Source organism: Callithrix jacchus, chromosome 4 (assembly GCF_049354715.1).
Source record: "Callithrix jacchus isolate 240 chromosome 4, calJac240_pri, whole genome shotgun sequence".
Taxonomy (NCBI): domain Eukaryota; kingdom Metazoa; phylum Chordata; class Mammalia; order Primates; family Cebidae; genus Callithrix; species Callithrix jacchus.
This window is the reverse complement of record NC_133505.1, coordinates 84,782,703-84,797,294: the sequence shown is the minus strand read 5'-3', so window position 1 is coordinate 84,797,294 and position 14,592 is coordinate 84,782,703. Positions and strand designations below refer to the sequence as shown.

Here is a 14,592-nt window from a genome sequence, read left to right as displayed (position 1 = left end):
AAATGTAAATAGAGTAGGAATCAGAAAGAGTAGATTTATCAGGAATATGTTTTATATTTGTCATGCCTTTATTCCCCAGGAAAAATATAAAACTGTGCAGCTAAAGTGTCTGCTTGACTGCTTGATGATGATTAACATTTAAGAATTTGCTCTGGGGGAAATAAGGTGGAAATTTAAGTAGTGGTGCAATTTGCTGTTACTGCTGTTTTTCACTGTCTATTTCCAAATAAGAAGACAAGTGAAAGATAATGGGGAACCTGCATGGACTATACAATACTCAGTCCAATCCTCTTCTTCTCATTGATTCTGTAGATACAGGCTGGTTTAACTGCATAGATGGCTTTGTTTTTAAGCTGTTAGTCTTTAAAGAAACTTTAAAGCTTCCTTATTTAGCAAATATTCTTATAGTCTTTGGATGCAAAGTGTCTACATGTACATGTAGACACAGGATATATTTTATATTCATCAAACAGAATATCAATTCAGTCCAAATTGCAGGGTCATGTCCTCTAAGAAAACATTGACTCTCCTCATTGCTGATAATATACATCCCTCCTCCCTTGATGGATTTACTTTTGAACTCCGGCAAAAGTCTACTATCCCGTGAGATGAATCTAATTAAATTTTAGGGCATATTCAAGTGCTAGACATAAACAAAGGTAAGACAAGAGCTCACGTATAATAACAATAGCAATTCCCACAGCAGTCATTTAAATTAATGCTTGTAATCAAGCAACGTAAACATCATAATGCAAAAGCAGAAATAAAATCAACATTCCACCTTATAAAACATAGGGTGAGGGAGAGAGCTGGTCATATTGACAAAGATACTTTTACTTTACCCATGCAAACATCAGACTGTCTTGTTCTCCCTAGGCTTGCTTTTCATTCTTTGGCATGACATTTCTGATTCTTCAGCCTCCCCAGGAAGAAAAGAAAACTTCTCTTGAAGCTGAATTAAATTCATCAGAAAATGAAATTATATTCATTTGATAAAATGCTAAATGGAAAAGGCAGGTTTATTTTAAGCCGTCAACAGGCTGTTTTAGTTAATCATGCACAGTGCAGAAGGCAGGAGTTTGGTTGCTAAGAAAATGGTTGGCATGTTTCCATGAGATCCATGTGACGTGGAATGCATCTGTTCATTTCAATAGCGAAATCGAAAAAGAAAATAAACAGTGCAGGGTATATTTGGTGAGTCACTGTGGAACACAGGGCCAAAATAACTTCCGTGTTGTCAGTGTATTCTATACAACCTTATTGTTGTGACTTAGCCTTTTCTTAAAATTCAAAAAATTTTATTTTAGTAGTGATGTTTTGTTTAAAAAGTAATATATATTCATTATAAATAAATCAGTATATACAAAATAAGAAAATTAAAATCTGCTGTAACACACACCCATACAAATACCAGTATCTATATTGGTATGTGCATAGCAGGGGATTAATATTTATTTGCTAAATGAATTAATACATATTTTACTTATAAATATAAGATCATACTGTAATACATTTATAATCTTTTTAAATTAAAACACATCATAAACATTTTTTGTGTTATTAAATATTCTTTAACATAATTGTAATAGTTTCATTTTTATAGAACAAGTAAGTCATCTGGAAGTCCTGCAAAATTTCTCAAACAAAATAGTTTATTTCTTGCTCACTTCACATATGAAGGCAGGTGTTTCCTGGTTGGTGGACAGTTCTCTCCACATAGCAACTCAGGGACAAAAAGTCATTGTGCATTCTTTTTGTTAGACTTCATATTCATCATTCGCCTCCAGTCAGTGAAAGAAAATGAGAGCTTGGCCGGGCGCGGTGGCTCAAGCCTGTAATCCCAGCACTTTGGGAGGCCGAGGCGGGTGGATCACGAGGTCAAGAGATCGAGATCATCCTGGTCAACGTGGTGAAACCCCGTCTCTACTAAAAATACAAAAAATTAGCTGGGCATGGTGGCGCGTACCTGTAATCCCAGCTACTCAGGAGGCTGAGGCAGGAGAATTGCCTGAACCCAGGAGGCGGAGGTTGTGGTGAGCCGAGATCACGCCATTGCACTCCAGCCTGAGTAACAAGAGTGAAACTCCGTCTCAAAAAAAAAAAAAAAGAAAGAAAATGAGAGCTTGGAGGTGGCACACCTACTTCTTTAAAGCTTTGTCCCAGAAATGGTATTCATTACTAGAACTCAGTCATGTGATCTAACTGCAGGAAACTGGGATATGCAGTCCAATTGTGTACCCAAGAACAGAACATAGTTTGGCAAAGAGGGGAGGAAATAGCAACCATTATCTGAGGTTGCTTAAATTTAGTCGTATTATGAATACTTTAGTACACTCTGGCAGTGCTGTAAATAAGCAAAAATTAAAATCCAGCACCCAGATTCCCATTGCCACCAATGTCATGTTTTTTAAAGGTATATACAATTTGTGTGTCAAGAAATAAATATCGATTTTAAATTGATACCATAAGAAAACAAGTGGAATTTTTGGGTCAAATGTCCATACAGAAATCTATGGCTCTTCATTACCTAGCATCTAACTGTCCTTGAGAAATTGTTCAATTTACATTCTTACCTGCAGTAGGTGAGAATAGCTGCCTTCTGTGCTGTCATCCACGTCATTGTTATCACTGCATATAGCATTCACATTTTAAAGTTTTTTAAGAGGCACATTATGGTATGGTAATTGAGAGCACAGACTCTAGAGCCACACTGCCTGGTTCTGAATTCCACCTTGTCCTTGTTCTTACTGAGACCTTTCTGTATCTCAGTTTTCTTATCAACAAAATAGGGTAACAATAATACCTACTTCATCAGGTACTACTCATCTTTGTGAGGATTAAATGAGTTAATATGTAAAATGTCTTGAATAGCACCTGATGCATAATGTCATGTTTTGCTGTTATCATTTTTAATCTGTCATATACGTTATGAGCATCTGATGCATAAGTCTTATGTTTTTGCTATTATCAGTTTTAATCTGTCTTATATGTTGCAAACATTTTCTTCTCCATATTGCTTGTCTTTCAGCTTTATTTATAAAGCATTCCTTTCCATACAGACTTCAAAATGTTTTTGTGCAGTAAATAATATCTAGACTTTCCTTTATAGCTTTTGTACTTCCAATTGTATCTGATAAAGGACTATCTCTTTTTTTTTAAGTCATCTATGTCACATATATGTATTTAAAATTTTTTCCTACTGTCTTAGTCTGTTGGTATTGCTATAAAGGAATATGTAAGTCTGGGTAATTTACAACAAAAAGAGGTTTATTTGACTCATGGTTCTGCAGGCTGTACAAGAAGCAGGGCACCAGCATCTCCTTCTGGTGAGGGCCTCAAGGAGCTTCTGCTCATGGTGAAAGACAGACATCACATGGCAAGTGAGAGGAGGGGGCAAGAAAGGTACCAGGCTCTTTTTAACAATCAACTCTTGTGTGAACTGGTAGAGCAAGAACTCACTACCACTAAGATGGCATCAAGCCATTCACGAAGAATCTGCTCCCACGAACTTAACGCCTCCCACTAGGCCCCACATCCAACATTAGGGATCAAATTTCAACATTAGATTTGGAGGGGATAAATATCCAAACTATTTCACTTGTTTTCAGTTATAACTGAGAGCACAAGTTTTGGTGATTGTTTTGTAAAAACCATATCATTATTTTTCCTTAAAGTTTCTACATTATGGGTTTGTTTAAAAAAATCTTTGCCTCCCAATTACAATTTAATTAATTTACTAACAATTGACATAAGTAGAGATAAAACATTGCTTTCTAAATTGTTTGTTAATTATCCCACCATCTTTTATTATTCTATGCTCTTATTAAAAGGGCTTGTTGAAGGTTGGCACCTCCCTCACTCATCAGAGTTTGACTTGACTGAAGCCACACTCCTTGTTTTGTTTTAGAGTCAGTTAAGAGATAGGTCTATATGTACAGGCAACTCTCAACTACCAGCCCATAGGAAACCCACTTTGGTGATCAATGAAATAAAAAACCAGACTGAAAAAAATCATCTCAGCCTGGGCTCTTCACACTGCTTTCTACTGGGCTCTGCTCAGAAATGCCAGCTAACTTTAACTTTACATATGTCAGCTCGGAAGAATGATTTTTTAAAGGTATATATATGTTTTACAGAGCTAATTACAAGTGAGTTTTGAAATTTCTGCCATTTAGCTATCTGTACATTATGCTCTTCAATGATTACAAGTAATGGAAAGCTGAATGTTGTTTTTGAAAAAACGAAAACCACATGTCATTCCCGGAATCAGACACTGCTATGATTTTATAGAATAGAAATCAGAAGACAGAAGGGACTCAAGGAAATTTAGCAGAAGCAAGTCACCCAAAGTAGATATAGATTTTTGACTTTGAAATGTAGATTTAGTCAATCAACAGCTCATAAAACTTTTCCTATAAGACACTTCGTTGTCATGGGGGGCTCAAATATTCATGAGTATTCTGTGAAAAAGGAGTTGAAAGAAACTCAGATGTCATCACAGCTTTTTATAAAAAAATCTTTACAGAGGTATGTACGGACCTTGGACTTTGAAACCTAGTCTAGGTTTGGCACACGGGCTCACATCTATAATTCAGGCACTTTGGGAGGCCGAGGTGGGTAGATCACTTGAGGCCAGGAGTTTGAGGCCAGCCTGGTCAACATGGCAAAATCCCTGTTTCTACTAAAAATACAAAAATTAGCCTGGCATGGTGGCGTGTCTGTAATTCCAGCTACTCAGGAACCTGAAGCATGAGAATTGCTTGAACCCGGAAGGGGAAGGTTTGCAGTGAGCAAAGACCGTGCCACTGCACTATAGCCTGGGCAACAGAGCAAGTCTATGACTCAGTTATGATCTTCATCAATGCTTCTCAAACTAACTAAGGTGAAGAACCAGGTTTTTTCCCATACGAAAGAGAATAGTTCTGTACAATATAATATAAATTGCTGGAAAGAGGAAATGAAAATATAAACTAATATAAATAGAAGCCCATTTGTTTATTATTAGATTTAGCAAACACAAAATTACTATGTCAAATTGCTATAACAGTTTGTAAATCTAACTTTTTAATTTCTGCTTTTATTTCCTTGTCATCCTAGTAACAGTTAGCAGGCTGTTATTGGTCCATGTATCACACTCTGAGCAGCACTGCTCTATGCCATTTCTAGCCCCAAATCAATGCATTTTTCAAAGCTAAAAGCTCCTATGACGTTGGAGAATGGTGAAGAGAGAACCAATTTAACTGTTGTATATGTAACTAGAACAAATGTTACAACTTCCTTATTCCTATGATCTGGTTAGAGAGAGAGTTTCCAAAACACGTCTTTTGACCTGATAGTTAGTTCTGAATTGATAAAATTATGATACACTTGGAATCTCTTACTTTGTAAATAATGTCTAAATCATAAAAGTGCTGCTTGAATAGCATATTCTTTTCCAATTGTAGTTTATTCAATATTTGTTTTTATGCCTAATAATTATTTTTTTTAAAAAAACCAATGCCCATGAGTTTAGTGCCACGTGGAATGGTACATAACATGAAGCTTTACATTCTGGTTTTACTCCAAATAAGAATTCTCCAGATTCCCTTTGTTCTATGGTTTCCTAAATGAGGTACTCTTGGCCTATTAGGCACTGGCTCAGCCTTTCTGTTCAACACTGAAAAAACATTCATGGAGATAATTTTATTGACTTCCTTTCCTCCACCCGTACTCCTGCCTTTAAGTTTTCAGTATCTTGGGTTTTGCTTCTGATATGTACCCTTCATGTGATTAGACTGGGGAGGGTACTAATAACCACAGTTATGTCATCAAACTGTAGGGAAATCCATTTCTCGACTCTCCTTGAAGAATGTGGATTTAATCTCCCAGAGTAAAAAAAGTTTCCATTGTTACATACTCTATTTTATGGTATGATGACTCCATTTTACTATTTAGACTTCAAATAGAAATTTTCTTCAGCAGTATTGCTTCATGTAACAAAATAGTGGCCTTTAGAATATTTTTAAACATTTGTACAGATGGAAAAAAATTAAACCAGTTATTCACCTTAGGGTATAGTTCTTTCAACCATCTTTGATTAAAGCATGTTTAGAAAAAGGCAGTTTATGGTTAACATAGTAGGTAAAAGAATTATGCCAAATTTTAATGTCAAGTTTTCAGTAAAATGTCATTGCACACTGTTAATTTTATCACAATCAGTCTTAGCTCATTGACCTTACTGACAGCTCTATCTTAGCATTAACCTAGTAGCTGACCTTGTTTTTTGTTAATTGCCATCCTCTTTCACTCCTTAAATTTGTTATATTATTATTTTAAAAAGAAAAATCTGCTAATGTAAAGGTTCACATTTACCAAATAGATACACTCGAAAGCATTTGTATGGTGATCGAAATATATACTATGCATGGTTATATATATTAATTAACAACTATAAACAGATAATTTCTAAGCCCTACCTAAGATAAGTTTTAATCACTCACCAGAAGAATAAATTTCATTAATAATCTTAAGGGTCTCTCTTGTTCTGCTTCAGAGAAAAGGTTGTACAGCTGGAAGAAACAAAGTATTTGAATATCCAGAAACAAGGCTCTCCCTGGGGAAGGGGAGAGAGGATGAAAAGACCATGGTGGGGTCAACCACACATACCTGGAGCTATTAATTAGTAAAACTTGGCTCCAATGCCAACAATGTTATGGCCTAAAAGACTTCAGGCAAATGACAGACTTTATGTCCAGCCCCAAGGCATCCTCCTGTTGTCCAGGACCTGTTCTACCACCTCCATTAGGCATCCCATCCCTTAAAGTCTCCGCCCTCTTCTGCAACCTTACTCTTTCAATATCTTGGACACATGGCTGCATAGAAATCAAGCCTAGGGAGCGTCACCATATTCTTTTATCCTGTTCATGAAAAAGTGAGAAGACCTCTAAAGCATTTGTAAACCAATCCACACATCTCCAATACCTGGAATTTCACAAATGAAAACCTACTTCTCACATTCCTTTCACTAATTATCAAAACTCTTGTGTTAGAGATAAAACCCAAGGCATGTATAGCTGCCTCTGAAATTTAGTGTTTTGATGCTACCAAAAACCATTGCTGGCGTATATATTTTCAATTAGAATAACTGCCTGCCCGTATTTACACATAGATTGTTTGTCGAAGTATTTTAAAGTAAATTACGGACCACAGAACATGTTCCCTTTAAAAAGTCAAGCTTTGTGAAACAGGATTACACTAAGGATGTTCTCTTGCTCATTTCCTGTTCATTCTTAACCCTCAGCTTTCCAGCTCCCGTCCCTACTATCACCTTGAAGGCTCCTGACAAGGCCCTTTATAACTTAGATGCTAAACCCAGTGTCGAGATCCCAGCACAGGTTCTGATATATACTTTTAAAGTATTAGTTCTCTTTTCTGTAACTTTAGGGACAGTCAACTATGTCTCAATCCTATTTTTCCCTTGCCACATACTCTGAATGTTTTAATTATAATTTTGAAAAACCTTGATTCAGGTATAAGACAGAAGAGTCTGGAAAAGTAATTAAGTGGAATACACCATGCTCACTGCTCAGCAAATGAATCTCAATCCCCATGTAATGACCTTAAAAAAAAAAAATCCATTTATTTCATGAAATCCCCAAGCTGTTCTGAAAGTGCTCAGACTGACAACCCAAATATATAAAAGCACCTGAAGATAATGACTAATAAATGCCCCTGGAAAAAACATAGCTAGTATAGATGCTCTTATGGGCAAATTGGGTTCCACATTTTACTAGCAAGATTTGTAAAACAGAGTCTACTAATTGTTAACAACAAGATACTTTTTTGTATTAAATGTATAATATTTTCCTGTACATATTAGTTTTAACTTCAAATCCTCTAGACCAAATAAAAGAATTAGAAGTAGGTGATATATTCATAGAGACATTTCTAGGCAGGCAATGGTTATGTTATAATACCTACCGTTCTGAAGCTGTCTGAGTTTTAATTGAATACAAACAGGAAATGCATGCTTTCCACTCAACACATTTGAGTGCTTTCCCTCCCATAGAATGGAATTTTGGGAGTGCTTTTATTTTCATTCAAATGGGTAATATATATGTGCATGAGATGTGGGAAATGTCACTAGTAATAACTGAAATTTTAACTTGAGAAAAGCTTCAATTGCAAGGAAATAAGAACAGATTCAGAGTTGTTTTGGGAAGCCGCCAAATCATGAGTAGAAACACGTTAAAAAAAATCCTTCTCCTGTTTTTTCTGACGCTCAGAAATTTGAAATCTCCTTTGATTATCTTTGAAGCAGCCCCGCCATTCTCAGAAAAAGCTGCAAGGAGCAGAAAGGATAGCTGTGTGAGTGAAAGTCATCCTTTAGGAGAGAAAGAGATTCAGGTTCTGATTCAACTAACATTTAGGGTGTTCCTGATAAGTTTCAGACACCATGTTTAATGATTTCTCAAATAGTAATATGTTATTGTGTACTATTGTGTACTTGTATTCGAATAACCCAGCTCAGGGAGAGAATAAAGAGAAAATGTGCAAGTGCATATACATTTACCTTTTTCTTTTGCATTATATGTATATACGATATGGGCAGGAGGCAGAGAAATACTGAGTAGAAAAGGGTGTTTTCCCAGCAAAGGCCCCATTCTCAAGCCTGGAAACCCATGGCACTAAATGAGAACAGGTTTTTGTGCCCAAACGTTGTCTTTTGTCTGGCTACGCCCCTCTATTCTATACTCATATAAACCCTAAACCCCTGTCTCCATGAGAAGACAAACAGAAGAGCAGCAGAGAAGAAGAGAAGAGAAGTAGCATCCGAACATCTAGAGGAGTTCAGCTGGGGAAGGTTGGAGAGCAGATCGGCCACAGGACAGCCAAATTTCAGGGGAAGATCATCTTCCCACTCGGTCCCCTTTCCAGCCCACCATCCATCCCACTGAGCCACCTCCACCACTAATAAAACCCCTGCATTCATCATCCTTCAAGTCCATGTGTGACCTCATTCTTCCTGGATACCCAGCAAGAACCGGGCATCAAGAGGGTACTGAACTGTTTAACACTTGTTTGTGGATGGCAAAGCTAAAGGAGCACTGTAACATGCCTTCTGGGGCTTCGGGAGTCACAGGCACCTATTCCTAGACACTACTGTGGGGCTGGAGCCCAAAAGCACTTGCTCGGCTCCTGCACCTGCCATCTGCGTGCTCCCGCTCCGGTAAGCGGTTTGAGCATGCGCATGGCGGCCAAACTGACAAGCCACACCCCCTGTTGCACGTTCTGTTGGGGGGGGGGTCAGGAAACTCCCATTTCATATGTATTTATATACAGATATGCATATATGTACGTATACATTCATTTAACAATTCCAATGATTCATTTATTGTTTTAATAATGAGTAAACACTACTGTGGAGTTTATACCTGGAACAGGCTTAGTAAAATGTGGTGAAGTCCACTCTCCCTTGGCTAATCTCAGTTCCTAATTACTTCTCGTATTGTGAGCATCTCCCTGTGTACACGGTGACCCAGGTGTATAAAGAAAACCATTTTTTTCATATAACATGACCCTTAAACATCAGCCAAATTTCCGTCATATACTCTACTGAATAATTAGTAATTTATTGTAATGCTGGAATTAAAACTGGTTGTGTTCAGTAGCCTGGCCTCTAACTAAGAGGGGGTTTTTCCTAACATTTTGAGTTTAGAGCCTAATTCTGATTAAAAAAAAATATTCCATCGCTGAATTTCTATTAGTTGAATTCTCACAAAAACCTTGTGAGGTTTAAGAGGTCTGCTAATAGTTAATAATCATATCACTCCATCTGTGGCAGTAGCCTTCCCCTTTCTTCAGGGCACTGTGTCATCCGGACTCTAGCCTCCTGGTTCAGGTAAGGACTGGTCATTGTGGCTTTCTGCTCCCCAGCCATAAGGAAGGTCATGTGACTCCAGATGAGCCGGTGAGAGAGACCTTTTAATCTGGTCCCTGTGACTGGTCCAGGGAAACATATATGAGACTAGGTCCCTCAGTGTCCTCTCTTAGAACTTTTTCTGCTTGAATTGACAAGAAAGAGTTTTTCTTACATATCTGATGAAGTTCTGTGAATATGTTATCTTCAAGCATCAGCATGCCATGTCCCCACCTGGTAAAGACATCGGCATACATAAAAGCAACACTCACTCAGAGAGGAACAGAGATGTGAAAAGGTCCTGTCAACATCCTGCGTGTAGTCAGCCTGGAGGCCAGATCCCGCCTTGTTCCTGCCCAAGGCTTATCTTGTTTTGTTTTTCATTCTTTATTTCAGAATCCTAATTATTGCCCCTTTGGCCTTAAGTTAGTTTCCACCATGGATGATTCAATATTGCATCTGCTTCACTGGAGGGAAGAGCACAGTCTGTAGGTAAAATAACTTGCTCCATTCCCAAAGCTAGTAAATGACAGAACCGGTCAGCTACTAGAACCTGATTCATGTGAGGTGCAACATCAAAGTTTACAAGGCTGAGATTCCCTGGTTATTAGAATGGTTTTGTAGAATGGGACAAATTTTATTTATTTATTTTATATGAGAGAAACTCCTGTTCCATTTAGGCGCTGGCAGAAAGTCATCTTAGAGGAGATCTTTTTCTGGGAAAAGTCAGTAAAGTGAGGCCCCTTCTGTTATGTAAATAACAACAATAAACACTATTTCTGGGGGAACATAAGACAGAAACTTTGGAACTCCATGAGGGCTTAATTTTTGTAGACTCCTGTGAACCCATTTACAAAAGGCTAATGCTTTCTGAAAGGAAAAAAATCGAGGCCCAATACTTGCTCCCAGAGATTCAAATTTAGGAAAACTTGTTGGGGTGGATTGGAATGACCCTGGCCAAAATCCTAGTTAGGAAAAACAACAGGGCCTTTATGTTGCTGAACAACAAGCAATTTCAGCTCTTCCAGATGTGACTAATTAGATGTATTCACTCAGTTCTTTCTCACTGAGATGAAGGGGACAACTCAGGACCAGCTCTAAGCAGTGCAGATCAGCACCTAAAGGGAGGGTCATTTGCATTGACTGACACGCCTGCCTCCCTTAGGGACTTAAATGCCACCCACTGAAATCATTTTTCCTGGCATCTTCCATGTTTAGGGAGCTGCCCAAACACCTGGGTCAGTATAGGAAACCTAATGACAACAATAGACAGTTAGTGAGTCCTTCCATGTGTCAGGCCCTATGATAAGAGCTTAACATTAATGTTTGCCACAACCATATCTATGGTATTATCCCTTTCACCCCCAACATTCTCACTCTCTTAACTGTGCTCTGTGTTTTTCATAGCATGTACCAGTGCTAAAATTGTATATTTATTTGTTTTATTTTTTGTTACCTGACTCAAACTAAAATGTGAACTCTATGAAGAAAGGACTCTGTGTCGTTAACCACTCATAGTGGGGGTGCTGGCAGATAGTGAGTTTCAATGAAAATCCATTGAATGAACATCAGTATTATGTGATTTCATCATGAAATCTTTATGGGACAAGTTTTTGATGGGTTAAGTAAATTGTACAAGATAACATTTCTGGCAAGTAACAGAATCAAGACCTGAATTCAAGTGTGTATGACTCCAAAGCCTTCACTCTGAGCCACCAAGTTATTCCGACTCCCAATAAACAGCAGTGGTGGCTGGGGTGTCCAGAGCATTTAGTAAGTAATGGCAGAAAACAATGAGAGAAGAAGATTAACTTTGCTTATGTTGGGGAGATAATATATTTTCTCCTCATTGCTCATAAATTTGTATTTGGGACAGACTCCTGTAACAAAAAAAATACAAGATTAACAAGAGAAAAATAAGCAAACTTACTAATGCATGCAGTGCACATCAAGTGAGAAAAATCCTGATGAATAGTAACTCAAAGCAGTGGCTTATACAGCATCTACAACAAAGAATGATAAAATTAGAGAGAAATGCTAGAATGAAGAAAAGCAGTTTGGGGCTTCCAAAGGCCAGAAATTGTGGGAGGTAAATATATAAGAAACTAATGAAGTAAGGTTTGATTTCAGATTTCTCTGGCACTGTTTCTAGGCGGTTAAGTGTTGTCTCCTGTAAGGGATAATATCTGTACTGTTTTTAGGTGGAAAAGGAGAAGATAGAGAGAGCTCTTTCTCCATTGCTATTTCATAGTTATCTTTAGTTCAAGAATAATTTTTATATCCATAAGGCATATTTGGGGTGACATTTTCTGATTTCCTTCACCTACTTCACACCTCTGCCCAAGGATTGGTCTTGCCACCAATATCTACGAAAGCATAGGCTTTGAGGTTAAATCCGAGTTCCATACCTGAGTCTCCCTATTCAGGTGAACTTAAGACCAACTAACTTCTCAGAATCTCTTTCTTCATCTGCTGTCTCCTAAGGGTTGTAACAAGATTTAAACATAATAACGATGTCAATGAATTTAGAACAGTTGCTGATTCAATAAATTCCAAATAGATACTAGCAGTGATCCCAAGGAGAGATATTGGTTGTAACACAAGGAAACGGCCCAGCTCTTTTCTGCCTCCAGCCTGCATTTTGCTGGGTTCCAGCCAGTATTGTTGACTGCTCATTTGCTAATGGATCAACTACATTATCCACCTGTATTAGATCCTTTTTAAAAACTCTTCCTGTTTCCTGACAGTGCCCCTAGTTATGCAATAAGATCCCAAATGTGAATACTTGAAAGGGCCTTGCTTACAATGAATATAATTCAGTCACAACTGCCCAGTGGAAGAACTATTCCTTGTATGAGGGAGTCCCAGCCCTCTGCTCTGCAAACCAAAAAAGTTTTAATATGTACTTTCAAATGTCTGTGGAAAACATTTGGGGCTTGAACTATTTGGAGTTATTTACTCAGGGCTATCACAAGGAGCCAGGAGAAGCACACAGTCTTCTGATAATTTGGTGGGGAGGCATTTACTACTGTTCTTACATACTGTAACTGACCATTCATGTGTCTATTTTCCTTGCTATGTATCTGCTCTAATTTTCAGTCATGAGGACCTCTTCTTGACATCAAGAAATATTACCTAATATTATCCCTCCCCAAGAGCAGTGGTCCATTGACTGAGGAAATGCATTATGAAAAATTGCTATAGTGAATTAACCAAGAATGGAAATTTTATGAATCACAGTACCATCTACGCAGATTTGGAAAATGGTAGTGCATTTCTGCATGAAACATTTTAGCTATCCAGTAAACAGTCATCCAGGAAGCTAAGGATCCCTTGCGTTAACATCCTGGCGCCACAGAGACCTACATCTTGCAGGCTAGGAACCAATGTCTAAAGGTATTTAACTGAGAGTTTGAAGAAGAAAGTACCACAAAGTTATGTTGAACATTAGCTTTCTGAGTGGTCTATAATTCTACTAATGACTGCTGAATTTAAAAATTAAAATAATGATAGGTTAACTGTAAATAGAATTTTGTTTTTGAAACAGGAAAAACATGAATTTCTAGTTGCTTTGGAGTCTAATATTTAACTACGGTAGACTGATCTAAGTCTGGCAGGATACGAGACATAATTTGAAACCATGAAGGTGTAAACCCACGGGAACAATGTGCATAACGCTTGAATTATGTTCAGACTGATCGGGGGATGGCCAGGGGCATTTCTTTATTAGAATTATTGAACAGGAAAGTGCCTTCAACCACAATATAAAAGCCAATTTGCAATTACTGTTCTACTTTTCCTCTACTTTCCATCTTTATTTTAGTGCACAGTTTGTAGCCAAACCAGCTTTTGCATCTCTTGGACTTATATTTTTATAGAGAAAGATTTACTTTAGTTTTCATTTTAATGCTACCATGTAACAAATTGCTCTAAACTTTAAAAAATCTGCTTCCTGGCCTCTTTGCTTCCTTTTTGTCATTAAATGATTAGGAAGATAACATTGTTGAGATCTTAAAGATTCTGAGGATGAAACATATATTTATGCTACATTAGGGAAGTGAAGCATTTCTTGAATTAGTATTTTAAAAGTGGAGTCAAATAAAATGTATTTATTTTAATCTCTTTGGGTTGATTTAGCTCTGGGCTATCCAAAAATGAATTTCTTTATATGTGAAAGTGTCAGCTGTTTAAAATAAAATTATGACTTTGAAATTTACTTACTACAAATCCTAGAATATAGCGACACTCAAAAATGATTACTTTTCATGGGCTTGGGGATAAAAATGCTACTATTTGTTCATTTAGCATTTTTTTCTTTACTTCAAGACTTTTGATTTAGAATTAAAATTTAAGTTCTAGAGAAAAAGTTTCGCAAATGAAGATGAAACAAAACAGTGTATGAAAGTACTTTGTGGGGCCGGGCATGGTGGCTCATGCCTGTTATTCTAGCACTTTGGGAGGCTGAGGCAAGTGGATTACCTGAGGTCAGGAGTTCTAGACCAGCCTGCTCAACATGGTGAAACCCTGTCTCTACTAAATATACAAAAATTAGCTGGGCGTGGTGGTGGGTGCCTGTAATTCCAGCTACTCGAGAAGGCTGAGGCAGGAGGATTGCTCGAACCTCAGGGATGGAGGTTGCAGTGAGCCGAAATGGTGCCATTGCACTCCAGCCTGAGTGACAAGAGCGAAACACT

At 37.6% G+C, this 14,592-nt stretch overlaps 1 protein-coding gene across 23 annotated transcripts in view; it reads right to left on the bottom strand.

Moving 5' to 3' along the window:
- Window positions 1-14,592, bottom strand: part of LOC144582171 (uncharacterized) — a 131,678-nt gene that overhangs the window by 114,819 nt on the left and 2,267 nt on the right. For 10 of the 23 annotated variants that reach the window (XR_013534357.1, XR_013534356.1, XR_013534353.1 and 7 more), the window contains exon 1: window positions 843-1,071. The exons of 7 other annotated variants lie outside the window; for them this stretch is intronic. Coding sequence is in view for 5 of the 16 variants with exons in the window: in XM_078369618.1 (XP_078225744.1) it covers window positions 843-854 (12 nt within the window). In the remaining 11 variants the exon portion in view is untranslated. Of the gene's footprint in view, window positions 1-842; window positions 1,072-11,828; window positions 11,902-12,306; window positions 12,380-14,592 lie in introns of those variants that run through there. 6 more of the 23 variants (XR_013534364.1, XR_013534359.1, XR_013534354.1 and 3 more) reach the window with 2 other exon arrangements.